At 40.8% G+C, this 25669-nt stretch overlaps 2 protein-coding genes across 4 annotated transcripts in view; both read left to right on the top strand.

Annotated features, from left to right (window-relative positions):
* naaladl2 (N-acetylated alpha-linked acidic dipeptidase like 2) overlaps positions 1-8410 on the top strand; it is a 411382-nt gene extending 402972 nt beyond the window's left edge. Inside the window, exon 18 of the mRNA XM_030727141.1 lies at positions 8119-8410. Within this exon, the coding sequence (XP_030583001.1) occupies positions 8119-8347 (229 nt within the window). The 3' untranslated portion in view covers positions 8348-8410. The remainder of the gene's footprint in view (positions 1-8118) is intronic.
* A 4966-nt stretch (positions 8411-13376) lies between these two features.
* Positions 13377-25669, top strand: part of LOC115778558 (uncharacterized) — a 90392-nt gene continuing 78099 nt past the window's right edge. Inside the window, exons 1-5 of one of the 3 annotated variants that reach the window (XM_030726646.1) lie at positions 13377-13555; positions 20806-20847; positions 22179-22252; positions 22364-22432; positions 22771-22867. In XM_030726646.1, coding sequence (XP_030582506.1) covers positions 13399-13555; positions 20806-20847; positions 22179-22252; positions 22364-22432; positions 22771-22867 — 439 coding nt within the window. In that variant the 5' untranslated portion in view covers positions 13377-13398. Of the gene's footprint in view, positions 13556-17754; positions 18021-20805; positions 20848-22178; positions 22253-22363; positions 22433-22770; positions 22868-25669 lie in introns of those variants that run through there. The other 2 variants (XM_030726648.1, XM_030726647.1) reach the window with 2 other exon arrangements.

The raw sequence follows: 25669 nt of genomic DNA, 5'->3' as shown, positions 1-25669 counted from the left end.
TTACTCTGTGGGGCTCCATTAATTACAAACTTTTACTTAATGACTTTTTTCACAGAGTAACCTTTGCATGGTTGATCGTTAGCACACTTTCTGCTGAATCACCTGCAAATGATCTTTTTCTGACACATGGCATAGAAACTGAACATTTAACAGTGTTCCCTGATCATTTCTCAGTATCATTTAAATTTACAATAAGGGATTACACAGCAGTGGAGAATAAATTCCATTATAGTAGATGTCTTTCTGAAAATGCTGTAGATAATTTTTCACAGGACTGAAAAGAGTCTTTTGGAAAACTTAAGTACACCTTTACTGCTTCCTTAGAAATTAAGAGGGTAAATACCTTCTACAAAGAGCATAGCACCACAGCTTAGGTTTGCATGTGAACAAACCACGACGCTTCAAGAACAATGTCCTCCGGACAGACAAAAACAAAGCTGATGAAAATGTTCAGCCATAACGCACAACAACATGTATGGTGAAAATCGAACACCTCGTACCAGCACAGTGGAGGCGGGGCCACAGGACCTTGGTTCATCATCACTGAGTTGATGATGAACTCCTTCATCAAAGGTGAGGCCATCTGTTCAACAGCTAAAGATTAGCTGAAGTTACAGTAGGTGATACAAAAGAACAAAGAAGAAAAGCACACCAGCACATCTGCAACAGTACGGTTAAAAAGAAACAATCAAAGTGCAGCAATGGACCAAAGTCCAGATCTAATCCTGAATGAAATGCTGTGGCAGGACCCGGAGAGCTGTGCGTAAATGGATGCACACAAACCCGAATGAACTGAAAGAACATTGTAAAGCAGAGTTTTATTTATTTTACAATTCCTCCACAACAACGTGAGAGACCGATGAAGTTATTGAGGTGGTGTGCTTGCATGGACTGCACACAGTCCTGTGAAAACTTTCTTTTTCACAGCTGCTGGAACTGACACATACTGAGGAGGAAAAAAGGATGCGTGTAGTGTGCACAGGGGAGCCGATGGAGTGACATTACGCCGAGTTGTTGAGTGAGTATCTCCATGGCATCGGCTGGAAGGAACAAAAGGCTGCAGCACATGAAAAATGAACTTGCTTCATATTTATTATGTATCAAGTTTAATGAATTATTGAATTGGCCAGAACGCCATTCTGGGTCGTTTGCATCTTCACCAGTGCTTGAGCAATCAAGGGCCCTCAATGGTCACACTGAATAAAATATTTCACTTAACCTACTGAGGCTTGGTTGTGAAGTATAAAATCATTTGCTGTGACTGGGGCAACATAATGCCACAGAGTTCACATTACAGCACAGACACAGTCAGTGCATCTACCTGTGCTGCTGTTGGTGGCACCAGGCAGCAGCAGACACTGTAACTCTGCAGATGACAGGACACACAGATCAGTGACCGGATCTGTCTGCGGATACTAATATACAAATTAACAGATCTTAGCATTACACCCCCATTTTGGACCTTTGACTCCCCAATGATCCTATTGTAGAGCAGGTCAGCATGACTTCAAGAAAGGAAGGCAACAAAAAGCTACAGATTAAGAAGACCATCGAAGAAAAATATACATACGAGTAACCGTCCCCCTAATAATTTTACACAGTCTCTAAATCACATGCAGTTCCTCGTCGGGGCAGCCATGATTTAAATCCCCATCAGCCATCTATCTTGCATTGCGTGGATCCACTTCTTTTTCAAGTTCTCATACATATGGAGCAGAACAGCAATAATACAACATAAAACTTGCTTCATAGTATTTCATATATATTTATTCCCACTGACGAAAAAAGTGAAAAGGGGAATAATTTACACTCAACAGTATATTTTCAGTGATTTTCCCAGCTTTTCAGGGCAGAGCAGCAGTAATTCATTGGCTCTGCACAGTGCATGTGCAAGAAAGCGAGCGCTTCCAGATTAATTGATGAATTTATTTTAGTCAGACTGCCCAGTTTAAGAATAAACACACTGAATCATATCAAATTACATTTACTTGGAGACAGCTGACCTTAACTGATAGTGAGGACTTTTTCTCACCAACTATATTTCTGTCCCGTAACAGTAACACCTCTGAGATGCTTGATTTTAGCATCCACACAGTGTCTGGTGCAGCTCTTTAGCTGTCTACTTTTCCACTAGATTCCAACAGAATAAATTGCTTCTGCTGTTCAGTGTTATTCACAGTTTATGGCAGTAATAGACATGTTAATTGTTCTAGACTGCCATTAGCATCCAAGCTAAAATTAGCTGCTCCATCATGCCTGGAAAGCATTAAGGCTTAATAGCACTCATTTATAAAGGAAGTTACCATTCACTCACAGGACTAAGACTATTAGTCTAAGAGTGCCAAACAGTCTTTAAAATGTTTACTTTGACAACATGAGGTGCATTATATGCAACAGAAACACTTAATTAGGACATTTTTTCTGCTCAGCGGGGCAGTTATGCTAACTAAGTCTGAACAATGTCTGTGGTTTGTTTGGATGATAGTGTTGCTCTCAGTAAATGATGGAATAAGCTGTAAAACACCACTGACTTCCATGCACTCTGTTTCCACTGTAAAATATAACCTGAATATTTGGTAGGTTAGTGCAGTTCAAACTTGACTTTGAATTACATGGAATGTGGCTGAATGGCCATATCATCCCTGTTCTTTATCTTCATGACTCTGGCTGCAGGTTTTGGGTTTTGCCATTTAAAATGTTAATTTGAGCCTGATCAGAAGCCTGTTTGATGCTCTTGTTAAGTGGCTGAAAAGTACTCCACCTACAGTAGCAGACATTAATAGATTAACAACTATAACACCAATGTGAAACAACTCAGATGCAAAACAACTAGAGAAGTCAAACTAAATATTAACTCTAATAAAATGTGAACTAAAAACAAGGTCCATGGATGTTTGTTAGACATTCACTGGTGACCTTAACAGCTTTTGGGAGAGTATTTCTCTTTAGCAATAAACATGTTAAACTAGTCAACACATGGCATACCCTTTTAATGTCTTAAAATCTTTGAAGTCTTGAGTGTTTAAGCCAAAAAGTACATTCCAGGTAAAACCCTTACATGATGTTGGGAAAATGTGTTCAGTTATGCATAGGACAACTCTGACTCCAACAGCATCAGCAATGGTAGGGGATCAAACATCAGTCGAATCCAGTCAAACTTGCTCTTTTCATTCGCTCATGTTACATTTATATCCCAGGTGTTGATTCAAGTAGAATTTATCTGAGGCAATACATGCAGTAACCCCCACTGACTGGCCGATTTAACCGACTGCAAGGCATGAGACTTGGGTGGAACTGTAACTGATTGATGTTGGCTTTAAAGTTTATTTTGACTGTAATATCACTGGGACATGGAAGGAGGTTGAGGTACTAACTGTGATTAAGTAGTTTATGAATCACTCAGCTCTTGAATTCCTCCAGAGGAAAGACATTCCTATTTCCTCCCTTCTGCAGCCACTCATGGGGGCACAGTACACTGGGAAGAAAAAAAAAAGCCTGCAGGTCATATAAATAAAAACCATAGCTGCAAAGTTGATATTAAAACATCAAACTCAGGACACAAATCTAAAGTTAGTGCAGGCTAATCTCCACACAGTCACACGCACCATTATGTTAGCTTTTGTGCTACATTCGAAAAATGCTTCCAAAAAACAAGACAAGGCAAAAAGTATGAAAGAAATTAACACATCTCATGCATAATTAAATGATGTAGTCTTTGTAATATTATGTTTTGTTGTTGCTGAGTTTTTGATTGCTGTGGGGGTTTTAAACTTTTTTTTAATCTATAATTTTTCAGCATGTAGCACTTCCTTGTATCCCTTCCACTTGCTGCCTGTATGTTGGAGTTTTCACTTGTGGACAAGAGGTTTGCCTCCCCGCACCTTCGGGTCGGGGAACGGGTCCTAACTGTTGTTTGCACTTATGCACCAAATGACAGTTCAGAGCCTTATTGGAGTCCCTGGGTCAGGTGCTCAAGGGTGCTCCATCCAGCAGAACCTCAACAGCATTCTGAGGGAGGCTGAGGACGTTGAGTCCTTAGCCTCCCTCCATTGTTGAGGCTACTGCATGGAGCTATGGCTGCAAGGTGGTTGGTGTCTCTCATGGTGGTAATCCCCAAACAAGATGGTGGACACCGGTGATTAAAGGAGCCATCGAGCTGAAGGACGAGTCCTATTGGGCTTGGTTATCCCGTGGAGGCATCTGATGGGTATCAGCAGGCCAAATGAATCGCAGCTCGGGCGATGGCTGATGCAAAAACTCGGGTTTTAGAACAAGTTTGGTGAGGTCATGGAAAAAAACTTTCGGACTGCATTGAAGGCATTCTGGCAAACCATCAGACAAAACAGGAGGGGAAAGCGCTGCTCTACTCACATGGTGTATCGTGCAGGTGGGGTGCTGCTGACTTTAAATGAGGCTTTAGTCGGGCAGTCTAAGGAATACTTCAAGGACCAGTCTACATGTGTTTTGTGGACTTGGAGAAGGCAGAAGTCAGACTTGTTTCCAGTGGACAGAATTTCTAGCCATAGCCAAGTGGTAGAAGGTTTCCGCCTTGGTGGCCTCAGAACCTTATCTCTGCTTTTTGCAGATGATGCGGTCCTGTTGGCTTCATCAGGTGGTGGTCTCCAGCTCGTACTGGAGTGGTTCGCAGTCAAGTGTGAAGCGGCGGATATGAGAATTAGGACCTCTAAGTCTGAGGCCATGGTCCTCAGCCAGAAAAGAGTGGAGTGCCCTCTCTGGGTCAGAGGTGAGTTGCTGCCCCAAGTGGAGAAGTTCAAGTATCTTGGGGTCTTGTGACGGGAGAGTGAAGCAGGAGCTTGACAGACAGATTGGGGCTGTGTCACCATCAGTTTCAATCTGTTGTGGTGAAGAGAGAGATGAGCATAAGAACAAAACTGTTGATTTACTGGTCAGTCTACCTGCCTACCCTCAACTATGGTCACGAGCTTTGGGTAGTGACTGAAAGAACAAGACTGTGAATACAAGCAGTGGAAATGAGCTTCCTCTGAAGGGTAGCTGGCTATTTCCCTTAGAGATAAGGTGAAGAGTGCTGTCATTTGGTAGGGACTCAAAATAGAACCGCTGCTCCTCCACATCGAAAGGAGCCAGTTGAGGTGGTTCAGGCATCTGACTAGGATGCCTCCAGGGCACCTCTTCGGTGAGGTGTTCCAGGCATGGCCTACTGGGAGGAGGCCCCAGGACAGACGCAGGACACGCTGGAGAGATTATATCTCTAGGTTGTTCCTGGGAACACCTCAGTGCTCCCCGTGGTGGCTGGGGAGAGGGAGGTCTGGGTTTAGGCTCCTGCTCCTGCAACCCTCCCCCTCAGGCTGGCTTAACATGTGACATATCATTACCATCTACCATGTATATTTGCACATAGGATACCAGTCAAAAGTTTGGACACAGTATACAGTAGAGTGCATGGCATATAAATATTTAAGATTTGGCTGCTCATAAGAATAAGCAATCTCATTGTACATCCGGTATAATGACAATAAAGGCATTCTATTCTATTCTATTCTATTCTAAGATGGATGGATGTCCAAATTTTTGACTGGTATTGTATGTAAAGTAATCTTAAAGCACTTTGAATTTGAAAGTAACCCAACATTAAAGATAAAAACTCAAAGATGAGCAAGGGCTTGGTGACACTGATGAAAGAAATAGCTCCTTTTAGTGAGGGTGGCCATCTGCCTGAACCAGTTGGGGTGGGGGGTAAAGGGAAAAGAGAAGCGAGAGAAGATACAAAGTTAATAATATGTAGTAGTGGCATATAAATATGGGCCCCCAGCGTAACTAAGAGTGGTTCAGGGTAACCTGATCCAGCCCTAACTAAGCTTTATCAAAAAGGAAAGGTTTTAATCCTAATCTTAAAAGCAGAGAGGGTGTAATTGAGTTTAAAAAAGCAGTTTTGTTCAAAAGTCTGAGACTGGTCTCCCATTTCCAAATAGAAAAAACCAACAGAAAACCAATAATTATGCTAGCAGTGTGTTACAACGAAGTTATCCAAGTCACTGCCACATATTTTTACATTTATTCCGAACAGTTTGTTGTCTGCTCAAATCTAGAAGATGATGAGTAAGCAAATATGGACAGTTTGGTACATATCAAAGTGTCTTCCTTCCATCCATTTTCTCCCGCTTATCCTTTTGAGCAGCCAAATTTTAAGTATTTATATACCATGCACTGTAAATTCTATTACCCTAATATACTTTTGTAAATATTGCAGGAACCTAACCACCCTTACCTTGGAGGAGGTGTCATATACTGGTTTTATGTTGCAGAGCAGATACAGAATCTTCATAGTGCTCTGACTTTGAGTCTAAATTGTGTACTGAAGGTCAATGCTCCTTCACACCCAACAGCCCACGACCTGTGTCTTAACAGATGAAGAATCACTCCATTTACTCTTTGAGACTGGCAGTTCAGCCACTTTAAGAGAAATCAATGTACTTGAGCCCCGAGGAGCGCAACACTCTGCAGTCTCTCCCATTCTGACCTACAAATGACTATCCTGCTACCCTCAAAGGCTCGTCTCTATTTATATACGTGCTTTGCTTTAGGTGTGTGGTGGTGAGAAGCACGTGTGACACAAACACAAAGAGATATAGATAGCAATGTTTTAAGGACAGCAGTTGATGCTTTACGGTATGTTTATGATTTGTTTTTGACAAATGAGTTTTGACAATTCAAATTAATTTAATTTATATAGCACCATGGCACTTTTAATCATCAGGCAAAGACCCTACAATAATGCAGAGGAAACCCCAACATTCAAATGACCCCCCCCCCATTGTTGCACTTGGCAACAATGGGAAGGGAAAACTCCCTCTTAGCAGGAAAGTCACATGACTTTGTTGATGACTGAATGTAACATTAGTAGTAGTTTAATCTCCCGAGTCATATCACGTCGTGATGTGTCAGCTGATGACACCCAAACTCCGAGTCATTCTCGTTTCACTCAACAATGTCAAAGTAGACGTGAACAAGCTGAAAATGCATGGACATGCACAGTGTGTTATTTCTATAGAAACCCATGATATCACATAGGGTAGAAGGCTGTGGTGCTGATGGCAGTGAGCTTTGCGGTTCCCGGGGAATCTCTTTCATCTCTGCCAACAAATGAAACAAAAACCTCGCGCCAAGAATAAAGCAGCATTATGTTACTGTGTTTACTTTATGTGTCCCTATAAAGACGTATGAAACTATGAAAAAAATATGAGCTGTCAGCACAATGAGTGCTCCATTTTATTGTTACTGTTCAACACAGATGTTAAAAATCCAGTACATCTGGCAGTCATCTAGAATTAATAGAACATTACATTATGTATGTAACTAGCATTTGGAGTTTTAATGGGCTTGCTTCCACTTTTACCAAATTTATATCCATGTTAAACAGCTTTTATGCCTTTAACTGAACCTGAAATACTTCAAAGACCACTCCTCTGCTGCCTGTCTTCTTCACTTTTTAATTTATTCCAACAAAGGTTTTTACTGTGTTAACTTCATTGTTTTGATGCTTGTTGCTTTTAGCAGGTTTAATGCATTATGAAAAATAACCTGAATTGCCTTTATGTTTGAAATATGCTAATCTGATCTTTAATCTAATTTAATTTAATTTAATCTTCATGCTCTTGTGACCACAGTTTCCTGGTTATATCCTGCTATTATGAACTGAACATATCTCCATCCAGACAAGCATATGGCACCAGTTCAGAAGTAATCTCCATCCAACACACCTGAAGATATCACATGACCCATTCAAGGACATGTGTTGCATGGTAACAGCTGCTCTCTGCAGAACAAGAGCAGCAACTCCTGTAACGTTGTATTCACGCTGAATTAACTGATTGATGGTGAACGCTGAAATTTCTGTTTTCTTCCTGGACGTGACAGATCAGATGTGACTCAGTGAATATGAGTGTCTGCAGCACCGTTTCTGAAAGTTATTGCCGTCCGAGTCTAAAACACAGCAAAGGGAAACGGGATCAGCAGGATTATCAAAAATCTCAGTTTTTATTTGCCCTTAAATGGATTCGAATGGATGGTAGATATATTCATTTTAAAACATGCCTGAGGTATTAAGTTACACTCTCTTCTCTTTGTGTCTTTCCACAGGAATCTGTTGTACAGCCTTCCAGGAAAGACTCCTCAGTTTTCCATCCTCAGGTTCCCTCAGGAAGCTGTCCTGCCTTGCAAAGCGATCAAACACAACTCTGCAAACAAAGACGTGCTTTTCCACAGCACCACAAACCAGTCTCTGTCTCTCATCCTCAGGGCCATCGAGTCGGCTGAGAGGCTTGTGTGTTTCGGTTTGGACTTGTTTGAAAATTACCCGAGCGTATGAGGACTTTTGCTGACGCAGACATAACTGTTAATAAAGTTTACTCCAAAGCAAATAATACAGCACAACTGATCCTCTGACCAATAGTAGCCGTCAGACTACAGCCTGGAAACAGTTGTGGATCAGAGGGAATCCGCTCATTGATCAAGAATTATCGTTATTCAAAGACATTTAAACGCCCTCCCTTTCTGCCACATCAATCCCACATCTCCCCAGTAACAGTACTGAATAAATGACAAAGATATGCAGTCCATATTACAGAGAGAAATTTCACAGACTTGATTGATGAATGTATTGAAACTAATTTAGGGCTTATACATCTGATACTGAGACCGTGGGGCTCTTTAAATTGCAATAAACTCTCTTCCAGTGAAAGTAATAAAAAGCATTAGTACTTTCACAAGGCCCTTAATCTGTGCCTGGAAAGACTTTATCCATCAGGAGCAAATCCCTGCACAAGATCGCTTCAGAAATAACTTTGTGAAAATCAAACCTTCATTTCTAAATGTAAAAAAAATAAATAAATACAAATCTGAATTATGCCTTTAGAGCTGGTCACATAGTACTAAAAGATGCTGCAGATGTGAAGTAAGTGTTAGAAATGATCTGGGTCCAGATATCCGTGTGATGATAGCCCATAAAAAGACCATGATGTCATTCTAGAAACCATTGGTTATACTAGAAAACAGTTCATGCTAACTCCGCACTCACAAACATAATAAACTAATAACTGTCCAACCAATTGGCTTATTAGCTTAGGTAACCGCTTATTAACTAAGCTGGTTAGCTTAGTTAATGTGCAGTCAGTATTTTTAGTTAACCCCGAGGCCTATTTCAGAGTTTTATTGGCACTCATAGTATAATTATTAAAAACTTACTAGGTTTTGTCTCAGGATATTGATGTTGTTTATGACATAATCCTGTAAATAGTTTGTGCTCTGGGGCAGGGGAGTGTTAGCATCAGCAAAGCTGTAATATTCCATACTCGGCTCTCTCCGTACGGCCTTGTTTAACAAAAAGCCATTTTAATATCAGCCTACCCAACAATTACCCTTTAGCTGTCACTGTAAGCCATGGCACGTAAGGCCTGCTGCTTTTGATGAAGAGCAATAACTCATCACAGTAACATTAATAATAAAATCAGCTGTTCCACAATGTTTATGTTATAGCATAGTCAACAGAAAGCTTCTTAAGAGTAGCTGTTAGGTGTGTCTTTATAGATGACTCTAATGAAGGTGTCCCAGCAGGAAGCAGACGGGGGGGGCTAACGTCTCCTGCTGCTAAAACCAAACGGCTCCTCGGTGTCAGGTTTATTTCCATGTATTTTTCAGGAGGAATGGAGGCCAAAGGATGAGACTGAGGGAAATAAAAGAGGAGCGATGGACAGGCTAACATTTGTATAAATGACATTTTTAATCATCTGAATCAGACGTCCTGTTTGACTGCTCCAAAATCCAGTCCAGTGTAGCATTGCTGACAATCTTAGTGACCCCATCAGGTGGAATAGTTCAGCACACGTTACCTTAGTTTAAAAGCAGAGTGAGCGCTACAAACTGCAAACTTAGTGTTTTATGTGACAGCAGCGTCTCCTCTCTTCCTCACTGCTGTCACCATCAGCTTGCTCTGCGACTGAGGCTGAGGTGCTGACTTTAACGACCTGCGCGTGCATGGATGAAGACCTGAGCAATAAATCTATTTGTTACTGTTTTTAATTAATATCGTGAAAAATTATTTAAAAAAAATATTATTCTTGTGAGTAAGAGCAGCGGTGTCGGCTGGTTTATGGTTTGGGTGTAAAGCTGTGACAGATCAGCAGCTCAATGATGCTTTTAAATCACAGGAATCGTGAGATATAAATAATATAAAAATAACTGGTATCAGGGTTTTTGTATTTAGGCATGTTATTTGCTATTGTAGCGTCTGTGAAAAAAGCAATGGGCAAAGAACTATTTTATAAGTAATATTTCTTATCTTATTTATATTAGTTTGAATGTGACTTTTGTAGCATGATTAACGGCCGGGCTCAGATTTTATGTACAGCTTGTAATTTCTTATTAAATCAGAGATTTGTAGCCATCACACACTTAGAAACTGTTCTGAGAAACGATTCATGATCCGGAGAGATGCCAACAGAGTCTACAGTCGCTTCCTTTCTTCATCAGATGATCTGTCCGCTCTCTCGCATGTTTAGTGTTTTTGCTTTTTTTTTTATTATTGCCTCAATTTCTAACAAAGATTTGATACACAAAATTTTGTAAGCTAAACTGATCATTTGTACTTCCATTCCTGTCCAGTTTGTAAATAAGCAGAACTCCAAAACTGATTTGATAATAAAAAAAAAAAAAAGTAAAACTCTTCAGGGATCAAAACTGTAAATGTGAAATGCTTTAAATAATGTGCCTTTTATCAGGAAAAAAAATGCTTTAATTTATTTAGTATGATGTGAAATGGCATGCCAAAAATTTTAATTGACAGGCTGGAATCTGATCAATAAACCACTGATGTGATATTAATATGTCTGACTGCAAGACAAGTTTCAGAGGCGATGCTAGAAAATGTGTTGAGTGTGTAGCTGCTGCTAGCTCAGCTCCTCTGGTGGTAAATAAACGCAGACTGCACCGACACTCGTTTTCATAACTGCATAAATAATGCAAACTTAAGGGGTGGGTCATTTTTTTTTTTTTTTTTTAAGTTAAATCCACCTTTTCTAAACTGGCTGCTGTACCAAGATTCCTATTTAAGCTAGTCTGCTTCTTTAGCTTGCTAACAGATACAAAAATGATAGCGCTGGAACAAAAGTGTGTCAGATAATTATCCAGAACGAATTATCCACTACGAGCAGTTTCATGTTTTTAAATATCGTGCATGCTGTGCATTACATACAAACCAAGCACACCAGTGGACGTTAAACTCAGTAAGCATGTTATGCCTGCTCCCGTCCAAATCCTCATTCTGAATATTTAAGAGACTTTTTTAGAGAACAGTTGTTTTGTTGTTTGATTCGTCTTTGTAAACATTGTAAAATTAATGTGTTGTCTTTTGTGTATTGTCTGCGGGTGAAACTGCGTCACAGACTCGACATACTGACCTTAGACGCTCATCCGAACGTGGCACTGACATCAGTGTGTTTTATAGCACGTACAGTTAATCTGACAAGCTCGAAGCTCATTTGGATTCTGTTAGTTCTGATGGGTCACAGTACGACTGGTCTTTTTTTATAAGTGCATGAGCCATAATACGGACTGTCTTCATGACTTCACCGTTTTCTACATGATTCTTGTTCCGTGGCTGTTTTATATATTGTTGTACATAAAGATCTGGAGGTTTTCAAACTTTTTTTTTTTATGAAAAGGTTACAGGCATGACGAAGATAATGAGGGTAACGAGGGTGAAATGCTAAATATGATTATCTGCAGTACAAATTGCATAATTGCACAAACAGAGCTTCACCCTCAGCCTGCAGGTTTATAAATACTTGACTTGGTTGAACTGTGTACAGTATTTAAGAGAAATTAGGCTAACCTCATATGCAATCTTATATATATTTTTATTAAAATTAGACAATACTGGAAACTGCTGTATTGTGGAATTTGCACAGAATCTAAATGTTCACTTTGATGTTGTTTTCCGATTCTCTGAACATTTGCATTCCCCAGTTATTAATCACTCTGTCCTGTTATTGGTTTTCTTAATTGTACATTTAAAAAGGAGAAAAAAAATCTTGTTTGAAAAACTGAAAACTCTCAAACTGAATGTTATTATTAGTTAAATCATTAGTATGGCCTAGTTTCTTATGCATGACATATTAAGACTAAGCAGCTTATGCAGGAATTTTATTGGCATGGATTTTTTTTTGGTCCTCTTCCCTGTTTAAGTCTTGTTGAATTTTCAATGCAATAAAGAGTTTTAAACCTCTGCCATCATTTCTGCAAGTGTTCCCTTACAAAGGGCTGCATGTTTGCCACATTTGGATTGTAATTAAATTAGGCACTTTAAATCCACATTGGGGTTACAGGAGGGGTGAGGTCAGGGTAACTTTCACCTCTATAACATGCTTATATAAGTAGAGCTGCAATTCCAAAACACATGTATGAAACTGTGCTTGTTTAGCATACAGCTAAAACCAAACCAAAATCTAAACAGATGCCCAGAAACCTGCTGAATATTAAGAGGCTAAAAGACTAATAATAATAATAATCAAAATTAAACAAGGAATAAAACAAATACACTGAAGCAAATAATGAATTAAAGGTCAGTATATTTTTTCGCCCGACTATTATTTGCCTGCAAAATGAGTGAGTTCCTACCCTGACCTGTGGATATGGAAGTGGAGAAATGCGCTTCCTGTGAAAGGAGAGCTGAGGACACGGTGAGGAGTTTGATCAGAATAGAGCTGCAAGAAGCCCGTGAAGTTGGTCATTATGCTCCCTTGATGCCTCCCAATTGTGTTTTGAGTATGTCTAACTGGCACATATGTAAAGAGAGGCAGAGATTATGCCCCTCAGCTGGCTTGGTGATGCTTTGGTGGAGGGGCTCAGAGTAGTGCTGCTGCTCCTCCACATCGAAAGGAGCCAGTTGAGGTGGTTCGGGCGTGTCCTACCGGGAGGCCCCGGGACATCTGGAGAGATTATATGTCTCGGCTGTCCTGGGGGGAGGTGGCTGGGGAGAAGGAGGTGCTGCTGCCCCCTGCCACCCGGCCCGGATACGCATAAGAAAATGGATGGATTGACGGAATATCATATTTAATGCAAACACCTGTAGTTTCCTGTCAAGTCAGATACATTTTTCCACACACTGAACCATCACACATCATGCTTCCGCAGTGTTTTCCATAAAAAGCGCTCCTGCGCGCTCTGGTCCTCTGGCCTCTGCTCTCTATAAGCTCAGGCTCTTATTCACCTGTTTTGATCTACTGTAGTTTCACTCAAACGTCCTTTGGGTGACTCCTGCTCCAAAACAAAAAGGAGGGCCGTGGAGCGCGCGCAGCATTCGGACGAGCACGCGTGTTCACGCGCTGGCTCGAAAGGGGGGGGGGGGGGGGGGGGTGCAAAGATATGGTAGTGAAAATGATGGCGACCGATGCAGAGGAGATAAGAAACCACACGAGCCCCTGTCCCATCCCCGACAACAGTCTCAGCACCCTGTCCATCAAAATCACGCGGAAAAACCAGGACAGGCGCTGGAAGCTGCGGTTTATTTATCTGCAGTGCTGTGAGTACCGACACACACCGAACAGCCAACGCGGCTCACACCGGTCCGCTCACGAAACGATGATGATGCCGCCGCAGCCCCGTTTTATCCGCCGTTTGGTTTCTCACGGCAGAACACACGGATCAGATCAGCCGTTTGAAGAGCCGAGCCTCACTCGTGTTACAGAGCGGGGGTGGAGGGGGCGGATAAACGCCCAGGAGGACAGGCACGGAGAGGACGCAAATTCCTCTAGAATAATAATAATCATCATCATCTCTGTACGTGACGCAGTAAACATTCATACCGAGCTCGGCAAAACCGTATTTTTACATTCGGCATGTATTTAATACAGATTTACTTAGTGCTTTGAATTTGAAGAGAGCCTAATTTCAGTTATGGCAAAATGTTTCAGACAAATCGGTGCTATGGAGTCATATTTTCTCACAAGCAAAATGAAGCCACACTGACAGGATATTTAATATTCCCAACCAGGGAAATCTTGCACTGCAGTGAAAGATTTCATTCCTTCCTCCCAAAGTACAACAGTGAAGGTACCTATTACCAGCTGTAGCCACCACCCCCCCCCCCCAAAAAAAAAAAAAAAAAAAAAAAAAAAAAAATATATATATATATATATATATATATATATATATATATATATATATATATATATATATATATATATATATATATAGAAACATGATAAATGAGCTGATGTGTCTACAAATTGTTAAAATCTTTGCAATTTGTTTCTGCATGGAGAGCAGAAACAAATCTTTGTGTCACTCAAGAATGAAGTCACAGCACAATCTTATTTGTTATTAGATGAATTTATGATTCCTTAAACACTGAAATTGTTCAAATAACATCAAGACCCTGAATGGAAACAGAAAAATCTAAGTAATAATAAACTTTAGCAGGGAAAAAGAAATACATAATTTTGCTTCTACAGAGTAAAATGATCGACTGTGCTTCATCCTGAAGTAAGATGACGGTGGCATCATCTCAGATGTGTCTGATAATGAAGTTGCTGCTCTCGTGCCAACTCTCTTATCTTAGAGATGCTTATATAAATCTTACTCATGCTATGGCAGATATTACCAGTTCTGCAAAACACATTCAAAAGCACAGGAAGTCTGTGCTTTTGAATTCACTCCTTTAAACTGTTACACTGTTTTGAGGAAACATTTCAAACTGACTCAAAATTCAACAGGCTCACAGGTGACACACTCACAGGTGTTTTGTGATGTCACTGAGGACACCTTCAACAGCTGAAGCCACACGAACTCGATGTTTTGCAGCCTGGTGTTCGAACTCTGGCCTGCGTGTACATAGCAAAGCATTGCTTTGAGCCTCCCCCGCCTGCCCCCACCCATATGGGGCGAGATTTTCCTCTTATATTTGATGGAGCCTCACACCAAAAAGTCTGAGAGCTGGCAACCCCGATGATATTTGATCTTAACTGTACAAATTATTTATGCTTTGACACCAGAAGGCTGTTTTCAGATTCTTCTACTGAAAGTGGAAAGTTTCTCCCAAAATCAAAATGAGATTTTTTTGACATCACAACTGAATTCGAGTCCAACGAGCATCTTGGAGCAGAGAGCTTTGGGAACCTGATGCATGCACTGCAAAAAAAAAAAAAAAAAACATAAAAAATGGACTTTCTGTATTTATATATGAAAGCAAGTCAACTTCTTAAACATCTGAGATGATAGTATTGAACATATTGATACAGTCTGTTTTTATTAAGGAGGTGTAAATGCCATTTTAAGAATTTATTATCAGGAAATTAAACATTTGCATGGAAATTCATACACATTATCATTCAAAGCAGGGTCTTTCATATACCTTCCAATATGTCATGAGGGGATCTTTAAGGTCGGGTTAAGTTCTGAGTCATCAGCATTCAAAGGTTAGGTTCATGTTCACGTCATGCACTGTGTCTGAGTCACTTATTATAGCTTATTATAGCCTCTCGCTGCTCTACGTGCTCTTAATCTTTTTTTGCTGGTTTCACTGTGTCAAAGTTTCCTCCAAACTCTTTCTGATAGAGAACGCTGTCTGCTTCTATAAAGACTGTGTGCATGCATAAAGACGGAGGTCATCCAAAAAAATGAGGCATCTAAATCAAAATGCATTTATGGATGTTATGGTCACTTTGTCCAAGTTCCACGTTCCTCTCCTGCTGTTCTAAAAATGAGTTATTGAGTTGTTCTATTACATGCGTGGCCGGCTGTGAGAACACAGACAATATGAAAAAGATTTTGATGACATGTCTGATTACCGTCACCATCCTGTATGCGCCTCACTCATCTCTGAAAGAGTACAGACGAGGACTGATGAGAGAATCGTAAAAAAAACTATCAGGCTGATTTAAAGTGACAGTCTGTTTCTACTGATGATGGGAGGTCCTCAGAGGCCAAGTGATGGATCTGAACGCGACAGAAAAGTGACCCGCCTCGTCGATACGACCATCAGCGCGTGGTTGGCGAGGCTGGCTCATGGTGTTTATTGTCGCCACCCAAAAAGGTTTCATAGCTTTCTGACAGCGTTTAGAAATCATGGCTCGGGTAATGTGCAGCCTTCAAGAGCTGTTTTCAGTGTGCAGCTTGAGCTGCTAAAACTGAACTGGGTACAGTTAGGTCCATGAGAATTTGGACAATGGTGCCATTTTTGTAATTGTGCCTCTGTGCAGCTCTGTTTCAGCCTTAATTAAAGGAGTTTAGCAAAAGTATTACAATGATTGTTTAAGAATTAGAGACATTTTTATAAATATAAGCTCCTGTTTTTAGAAGCTCAAAAGTAATTGGACACTGTAGCATCGTTTTAAATATAAAAGTTGTTTTTTTCGAACTCAGATGAAAATCATTTGCTCTTAATGAGTACCTGCAGTCTAGAATCCACGGAGGATGGATGAGATGCTCTTCCAGGCCTTTCCTGAGTGTAGTCACCTCGCTATAAAACCTGCGTATTTACATTCATGAGCGCGCTTCTTGATTGTAGACTTTGACATTGATGCACTTCCCACCTTGACAGTGTTCTTGATTTTGCTAGATGCTGTGAGGTTCTTTTTTTAACCAAAGGAAAAATGTGCCACCATCACTTCAGTTTTCTCGCCCGCTCTTTCAGGCCTTTTGCTGTTTCTGAGCTGCTCAGATCATTCTTGCTTTTTAAGATTGTTTCAGGTTGTTGGTTTGGTCACTCCTAAACCTTATCCTGCCTCTCAGGTTTATTTAGGTTCTCCTGCCTGATGATGGCCTTCTTCACTTGCATCAACATATATTTAAACCTCACACTGAGAATTCAAATAAACAGCAAAGATCTGGAGTTGTTATCAGCTCCTGATCTTGTGTGTGCTTAATGTCAGGGTTGATCGCCCGGGTTTCACCATGCTGTGGTAGTCCTGCTCCGGTGCTGTGCCAAAAAGTGATCGTCTGCCATAAAGTGATTTTCGATGTTTCTATGTGCTTTTATGCGTAATGTCTTTGCTTATATTGGTGAATAGAGTGTAGTCAATAGGATTTATGAAGGGCTTAAATATAAAATGAAGAAATGACCTGTTTGTATGTTTATGACTCTGCATTATTGCACGTACATTATAATAAATCCAGTCCTCTTTGGTCACTGAAAATATCTTTATAGAGTGTAATGTTATATTTGTTCTGATTTCTGCTGCCCTCTTGGCCAGATTTCTCTTTAAAATCTGACCGATCACAGTTTTTACCCTGATAAATAAAGAATATATAAAAGTCGCTGCCAAAAACTGATTGCAGCTTCTACCTTGTGACAGAAATGTTGTTTCTTACTCAAAAGTACTTGATATCATTCACGAGAGAAATGTTTGACATATTTTTCACAGATTATAGATCAGCAAGTCATTTACACAGTTTAAATACGGGCAATCATTTTCTGGGAATCACTTTTTGGCAGACGACCACTTTTTGGCACAACACCTGTTTGAGAATATCGGAACTCTTCTATCACTGCAATTAGCAGCACCCGCGCACTCCGCCCCTCACTGATACTAGAATGATTTTTTTTCTTCACAGCGCTAAAAGTATTGTTTCACCACAGTTTTTCAATCTAGCACTGGGCACAGCCGGTGTGGTTCACAATGTGCAAGTCGATCTCCCGACGGTCCTGTTCACCTTGATTTCTGGGGGCTACACAAAGCAAAATGGCGACCAGCGTGAACGCGAGGGGGAGGAAGAGGAAGAAGGGCCCTCTAAGGATAATTCCGGGCTTCATATTAAACATAAAATCCTGTGAGCTGTGAGAGGATTAGGAGAAAATAATACAGTGCCCAGCAACATGGTGACACCTCCTATTGCTACTAAGTGGCTTGCATTAAAAACGTGATAGTTCATGCTAACAACATGAAGTGCTATGTAACAGGTAGATTATAATGTTTTTGTTGTGTACGCTTTTTACGTGATATCAGTGGATGGAAACGGCGCTCTGTGATAAGTTGACTGCATCATATGTAAGTCTAATTCTTCTGGTTTATATGCATAAAGTATTATCGCCCTATCATAACTGTTCACTGCAATTAGCAACTAGCCAGAAAAAAAAAAAAAAATCAGCCCAGTGTGTTGGGGTGGAGGGGGCATTAGCATTAGCAAGCTAATTAGCATTGGCTAATTAGCTTGGATGCTTATGGAAGCTAATTAGCATTAGCTAATTAGCTTGCTAATGCTTACACCTCCTCCTCAACACTCTCTGGGCTGAATTTTTTTTCTGGCTAGTACCCTGAGACTGTGTTATGGAATAACAAGGTAAAGTCCACACCTGATCTGTAGTGCAATTACTTTTGAGCCTGCACGTCAACCATGTTGATTGTTTGTTTGTTTTGATTTGAAATAATGTTTTTTGTTTATATAATTATTAAAATTACCATTACCAATGATAATGGTTAGATACACTGTATGTTAGATTTACAGTATGTTGAAAGTGAAATTGGGGAGCACACTGTTAGTGGGTGTGGTCCTATGCTTAAATAGATCAGTGTTCCCCGTTACTGTGTGGAGCGCCTGACACAGTTCCACTGTTTGAGTTCTTTCCTGTATTCTGGAATAACTGAGTGAATCTGAGTCAGTGGTGAAGCGTGACAGATAGCAGGGTTGGCCGATCTTCTCTGTAGTCAGGCCTGATCGCCCCCCAGCTCTGGTAAAGGTAACATTATCTACCCACCACAATGCACACTGTGTGGTCCCAACAAAGAAGTGTTGCAGTCGCTGGTGAAAAAGACACCTGGGAGCCCCCCCTCCAGCATGAAGAGAAAAAATATAAACTGTACCAGCAGGAGAGCTTGGTCGACTACAGCAATTAGTGACTAAAGTTGAACAGAGATCAGCTGGAGATCTTAAGCTGCATAAAATCATAATATCTGCCTGGTTCGTTATTTTTATCTTTTAAAATGGCTCACTTGTCCTCACTCTTCATCAGACTAACAGAGTTACCCTCCTCCTGTTTTCTTGTGATGTAGCAGCTCCCTGCTGCACATTCACACACGTTCTTCAATGCTATAGACATGAAACTGCAGCAAAGTTAATAAAGGTTCATTTAAAGCATTAATAGGAATGTTTGCCAGGTCAACAAACCCCATGAGTCTGCTGACTGAGCGTTTGGAGGCATGGGTCAAGTTTTGGGGATTTCCATACTCTGGTCATCTATATGTACTGTACATATGGTGTGTCACTAATCCTGCACTATAATGCTGTTGCTGGCTCATTGTGGCAATAGATTAATATTTTGGTTGCACTAATAAAGGCTGCTGCCTACAAGCTGGAAGCACAGATAAAAGGCTTTTCAGTATTTTTTCTGTAGTATTAGAAATATCAGTGTTGGAAATTTCCTTGCGATATCAGGGTATAATTTTGAGGCTGTATCGCCCACCTTTGCTGGTCTTTGTTTGAGTGTTTTCTCAAATGTATTTTGTGAAACGCCCCAGTTATTTGTATGCTCAAATAAGCATTTAGTCAAAACTACCTTTCCCGAGGGGAAAATGGCAACCACAGGTTTATCAGGAAGCTTTTGAAGACGTGCAAACATCATACATAAGTACCATACAGTTTTCAAAGAGCCAGCAGATAGCACTTATATGGAGATAACAACTGTCCAACATTGCAATCTGCAGCACAGTGAACAGGAAGCACTCTGCATAACATCAGCATTTCATTTGAGTTGGTGGTAATGATGGGGTACTGAGGATGCTTATGGAAGATGCCAACACGCAGTTTTCTTTTGCTGTTTAATATCTTAGTGTGTGTTGATAGCTGCAGCATCACTGGAGCAGTGTGAAGATGGGTGTAGGCTGTTTGGGGTCATTTACTGTAGTGCTGAATTTGAGCCTCAGTGTTAGCAGTCACAGAGGACACGTTTTTGTGAGGGCGAGCGAGCTCAGAGACAGTGTGGCTCGTTCTACAGCTGTGATTACACTGAGAAAGCCGACTGCACCGTGGAGTTCCAGTGAGAGCTCAGCTGAGATATCAGGAGGATGCTGAAGTTAGTTGAATTTGTGCCGCATGGGTCTTTTTTTTTCTCCCACAGTGGGCCATAAACTCCTGCCTGCATCTGCTTTTCTCTACAGGCTCTTCATCCCTGACCTGGACCGTGATGACGTTAGAGTTTCACTTTGACATACCCTTAAAAAAATGCTGTAGTTTGGCAGACAGCACTATATATGTGTTTGCATTGTTTCAGTGCTGTTGTAATGGAGTACTTAAAACTGCTACTTGACATATTGGTCACAATATTTTTGTTTAGACTTTTTTTAATGAATTTTGTATTACTCATATTGAAGAGTGCATAATGATGATGTTTTTGGGACATTTAAGTAGAAACTCGAATTTCTAAATGTTTTTTATTTGGAAGATAAAACTGCATAGACTGCATAGTTTCTGTACTCAGTGGTGTTGATTGGGTTACACGCTCTCCAAACAGGGGACAGGCTGTTGCACACTGTTTATGATTCCAACCTGCTGTGAGCAATGCTACCCTGGAGGGCGTGGCCACAGCAGGCAGAGACGGCCTTTGACCTTAGATCCTCAGCGTAAGGCTGCCCCTGACATTGCTCCTGATTTGTTTCAGTCAATCCCTAATTTATCTTTGCAAGACTTAATTTCAGTTCAGTTTTTGATTGATTTGCCATTTGTAACAAGTTAATCTTTGTGATCACATATTTCTGTGGATTGTTTGCATGTTCAAGTCAAACATTTTGTGGTTACCAGTAGAAGAAGAATTAATCCTGTCACTTTATGTCTTCCCAGACTTTTTGACCATTGCAACAATACTGGGAACTGGAATCTTAGGTGAGTATTCACAGCTTTTTATTTGAGGTGCATGAGTCACAAAAACAGAAAAACCCACAATTAAAACATCTGATAATTAAACACAGTCTTTCCCAGAGGTTGACTGTGCTGGATGGGGGTGGATAGTCCACAGCAGCAGTGGTGCTTTACCTGTTGTGGTGCCGTTGCCTTTGTTTGTGTGTGTTTGCGTCTTTGTTTGCTGTACTGAAGACAGCTGAACAGTGAGCAGTTGTTGTTCTTCTTCTGTGTTTGTGTGCTGGGCTGTGTGAGCTGTCTGTGCTTCCATGCCATCAGCCTTGAATGTTTGGGGTCTGTCAGCATTTCATTTTAGATGAATTAACACTCGTTGATGATGCACTGAGAGTGGGTTAATGAGTTGACATCTTCATTAAGATGCACTCATTTCTGTTTATGGAATAAATGCTATTATTTGAATTATTTGAAACTATTCAAAGTGAAAATTACTCTGTTGATAACAAAGTTAATGCACAAGTGAACTCTCGTCAGTGTGTCCTTGAGGGCTGATCAATACTTAAAAAACACAACTTTCACTGTTTGGCACATTCTTTGTGTGCACCGAATTCTCATGCAAAACCAATCTGCATGAATTCAGAAAACACATTTCTTGAGGCTACTTGGAAATGGATGACGAGTCAGACGAATGGAACTTAATAATTTGTTGGGAAAAAAAACCCAAAACGTTGGAACCAACAAATTTCGAGGCCCCGTTTAAACCAGGGTTCTGGATGGGACAAAAACATGACGTCCTTCCATCTGAGTCTCAGAGTGAACCTGAAGCTTCGCAGAAGCATTAAAAGCTGACAGCAGTGCAGGATTCCCACTTGGTCAAAACTTGAGCTGTATTTTTTCTCTCTACTAAATGTACTTTTTTATAATATGACTTCACTTTGAGTGTAATTAAAGTGCTGTCCATCTCGTGGCCATCATTGGCAGAGCAAATTTAACTGTGGTTTATGAAGTGTAGTTAACACCAGAGAGATTTTTGTAGAGGCAGAAATTACATGGAACATTACATTTAAGTACTTTGTTTTCAGCAGGGTCTTCATGTAGTTCCACAAAGGTGGAGCCCTTCCAAGTTAATACTTGTTCAGTCACTTAAATCTCATATTGAAATCAGCACCATCCATTAAATTTTATGGTAAGTTTGAGCCAGAGTACAGAGGAGTGTCTGAGAGAGCGAAAAATGAGCGGAGTCGGTGACAGACGGGCAGGTGGATGCCTGACAAAGAGTCAGACTGTCTAGCACGTGTCTTCAGATATACTTGGATGGGAATGAATTCAGAAATGACTCCACTTCATTTCCATCTCAGGTCTTCCGGTGACGATAGCCCATGCTGGACTCGTGCCTTTCCTGTTCTCCTTTATCGTTGGCTTCTTCGTCCAGGTAAGTCACGCATGAGCATAATGACTCTGATTTTATAGCAGTTCATGAAGTGACCGAACATGAAGTGATCAAGAACAAAACCTGTTTCCCATCTTCTTTCCCACTGCACAGGCTTTGCTCATCTACCTGTTTGTGGAGCTTCTTCAGAAATGTCAGGTGGTGCAGCTGGAATCTCTGAAGGTCAGTAGCTGAACTACACCTGTACAGTACCTGCAGTTTATGTTTTGGGCTCCAAGAGTGCTTAACTGACAGAAAGGTTAGCAGCTTCATTCTGCACTAATGATAATCTGAGACGTGACTGCAGCCTTTAAGAAGGATTAGGGATGAAAGGAATGAAAACTTGATACAAAAACCTGATATTAGAGCACTGAAACTTTTGCCGCTGCATGTCAAAGAAATGGATCAGAGGGTACCTTACATATGCATAATTTTCTTTCATTTAGGTCTTAAGGGTTTAGATATTACCAGCAGATGCTGACAGGCAACAAGCGGAAAGCTAAATTATGGTCCTTTCATAGACAGGTGTTGCAGAGTGTATTGCCATGGATCGGGTGGGTGTGGAGGACCCAGCCTGCACGGAGGAGGAAGACGACGACAGTGAAAATGCAGAAGCAGGTGAGCAGCTCTTTTATTCAAAAGGAAATTCTTTGCAAAGGATTTTAACACAGAGTGAGTCACATCGTTGAGGATGAGCCCAGGATCAACGTGCAGGTGAAGGTAACCTGTTGTGACCCACCCCACATGCTGATATGACCCTTTAAGCCCAGAAAGCGCTTCCTCACATTGCCTCCGTTAAATTTTCAGAAAACAGATCAAACTTCCAGGATACCAATGTTTACGTTATATTCCTCTATATCCTCTAACCTTCTTACAGTGTTCACAGTATGAAGGTAAAGTTTGCCGGGCTTTATTAGATATGCTAAAATTGCACGATAAAACATAATGATTGTGAGGGGTCAGGTTTGCATTACATCATGAACTAATGCATCAGGACAGGACCACACTGTACTGTATTGATCCGTTGGCTAGATGTTTGAGATTGCTAATTGCTTAGAGAGATACTAATTAAAAAGGTTTTTGTGGTTGAGATATGTGTTCATGCTGAAGCCTGATTTGTAATAACCTGAATTATAGGCATCATTTGTAAATATTAGCAGTGAGAGAATAGTCTGTGTGTTGGTAAGGTGCCAATCTGCCAGCCTGGTTTGGTGTATACTCAGCTCCTGCTCAGTGCGTACCTGTTAATTCAAGACCACGGCTAATTTACTATTTGTATCAGTACAACAGTATATTTGTGTGATATTTTCCACAGAAATATTGCTTAACTTCTACTGTTTTTAAAATTTGAAAAAGCAACTTAAAGCCTTGTTTTTGTGAAGCTGCAGCCGAATGTTCTCTGGTGGTGATGTCACTGGATTAGAAGTAATCACACGTGCTGCAGATGGGAGACATTTTATTGTGGAAAAGCGTATTTTAACTCAAGTCATGATCTTTTTAAAACCTTATCAGGCAGCTAAGGTAAATTTGTGTGTTTAAGGTGGAAGTCCTGAGTGAAATTCCCTCATCTGCCTAAACCCAAACGCTGACTTTGGTTGGTTTTCTCTGGAGCTTGAACAAAAGGGCGACTGGACTTCTTCAAGTTTCTTGAAGATGTTTCACCTCTCATCTGTAAGGCCTCTTCAGTTCTAAAACCCAAAGTGGAGAGACCCAGGTATTTAAACTGTCCAGGTGTCCCCTGGAGGTGGTGGTGGTGACCCACTGTTGTTCATGTGCATAATCACAAGGAGGTGTGGGTCACCACAGTCAGGGGTTTCAGGTGAATCCAAAGCAGGACTTTGCCCCATTCTATTAAGTGACCTACTGAGGCCACCTGAACAAAGGTGTGAATGGAGGTTGAGGCGCCTGGGGAGGGAGCTCAGGACAGCATTGTAGACGGGGAAGTTGGTGACATAATCCACCTCCTCTGTTCACAGTGGACATAGAGGGTCCAAAATTGTGGTTGTGGTGACCCGTACCTTCTTTCACACCTCAGCACGTGATTACGCACATAAACAATAGTGAGTCATAGTCGCTTCCAGGGGACACCACCCACTGGGGTTTAAATACCTGAGTCTCTCCACCTTTTGGCTTTAGAGCTGAAGAAGCCTTTCAGATGAGACGTGAAACATCTTCAAGAAACCCAAAGAAGTCCCGTCGCCTTTTTTCGAGCTCCAGAGACGACCATTACCTGGATGGCTGGTTTTATATGTTGGTTTTATATTCCCCAGTTCAGTGAGACACTACCCTGCACATCACAAACTGCTTAAAATGTGTCACCATACACTAGACCAAGCTTCAGTATGTGATGGGTTCGAGGTGAGATCCTGCTGCCAATACGCATGAAGTCTGTGAACTATAATTTCCATATCTACATTCATTTCTTGGGTTTGTTTACTAAAGATCTGCAATTAATCACATTCCTCTCCAGTGCTGCTTGGAATACTCTAAAAGTAGCTGCAGATAACTCGAGAAATACTGCATTCACATGTTTCGTCATCAATATAATGCCTTCAGTCTCGACCTTGACTTAAACATGTGACGGAGCTCTCCAAGCACTGTATAAGTAGATAAACCCTTCAGAGGGCCTAAATGGTGGAGCTAGAAAGGAAAAGCAAATGAGTAGACCGTGATTGCACAGTGATGCGGCCCTCACCTGCTGTATCTTTGAATCAGCTTCCTGGATTATTCACAAATAAATGAATTAAAAGCAGAGAAAATAAAGTGGAGTGTTGGACATTTATTTCTAAAACACCAACATCTGTCTCTGATCATGCCAGCTGCTAATTTTAGAAACTCATTGACAGGATAAGTGAGATAGTGGATTGTCCCACTGACTTTCTTTGTAACTCGCCGTGTCTCATTGTCAGTCCTTACTAAGTTGATAGTATTAGAGTATGGTGGTTAAGTTGATAACAGTTCAAAGTAGTAATCCAAAGTACTGCTGACTTTTTTTTTAAAAAACTGTTTCCACATACAGTCACTCAGAAACTTCCTTCCTAGAAACTGAAATTTCTACTTTTACTGAACTGTAGCAAATGTGAGCATGGGTGATAATAAACCGATCATTTTCTTAAGCCAACAGCAGTTGTACCTAATAAAGTGGCCATGAGTTCATGTGACGTTACAGTGGTGGAAACATGGACAAAGTTTCAGAGGTCTGCGTATGTACGAGTAATCCTGACAAACCAAAGCCTGAACTTCCAGTCTGAGAGTGGATACCATTAATATGGTATATCAGGCACACAGCTCCGGCCCCGCCCACATGCTGGTCACACCTTCTGTTTGTGAGGAAAACCAATCAGAAGAATGCAAAGCTACTTAGTAGAGAGTAGCTTTCTAACTGGTAGAGAGTGAAACGTTTTGAGTTGGAATTCAGCA

Source organism: Archocentrus centrarchus, chromosome 4 (genome assembly GCF_007364275.1).
Source record: "Archocentrus centrarchus isolate MPI-CPG fArcCen1 chromosome 4, fArcCen1, whole genome shotgun sequence".
Classification (NCBI taxonomy): Eukaryota; Metazoa; Chordata; class Actinopteri; order Cichliformes; family Cichlidae; genus Archocentrus; species Archocentrus centrarchus.
The sequence above is the reverse complement of the archived record's forward strand: the minus strand, read 5'-3'. Positions and strand labels throughout refer to the sequence as shown.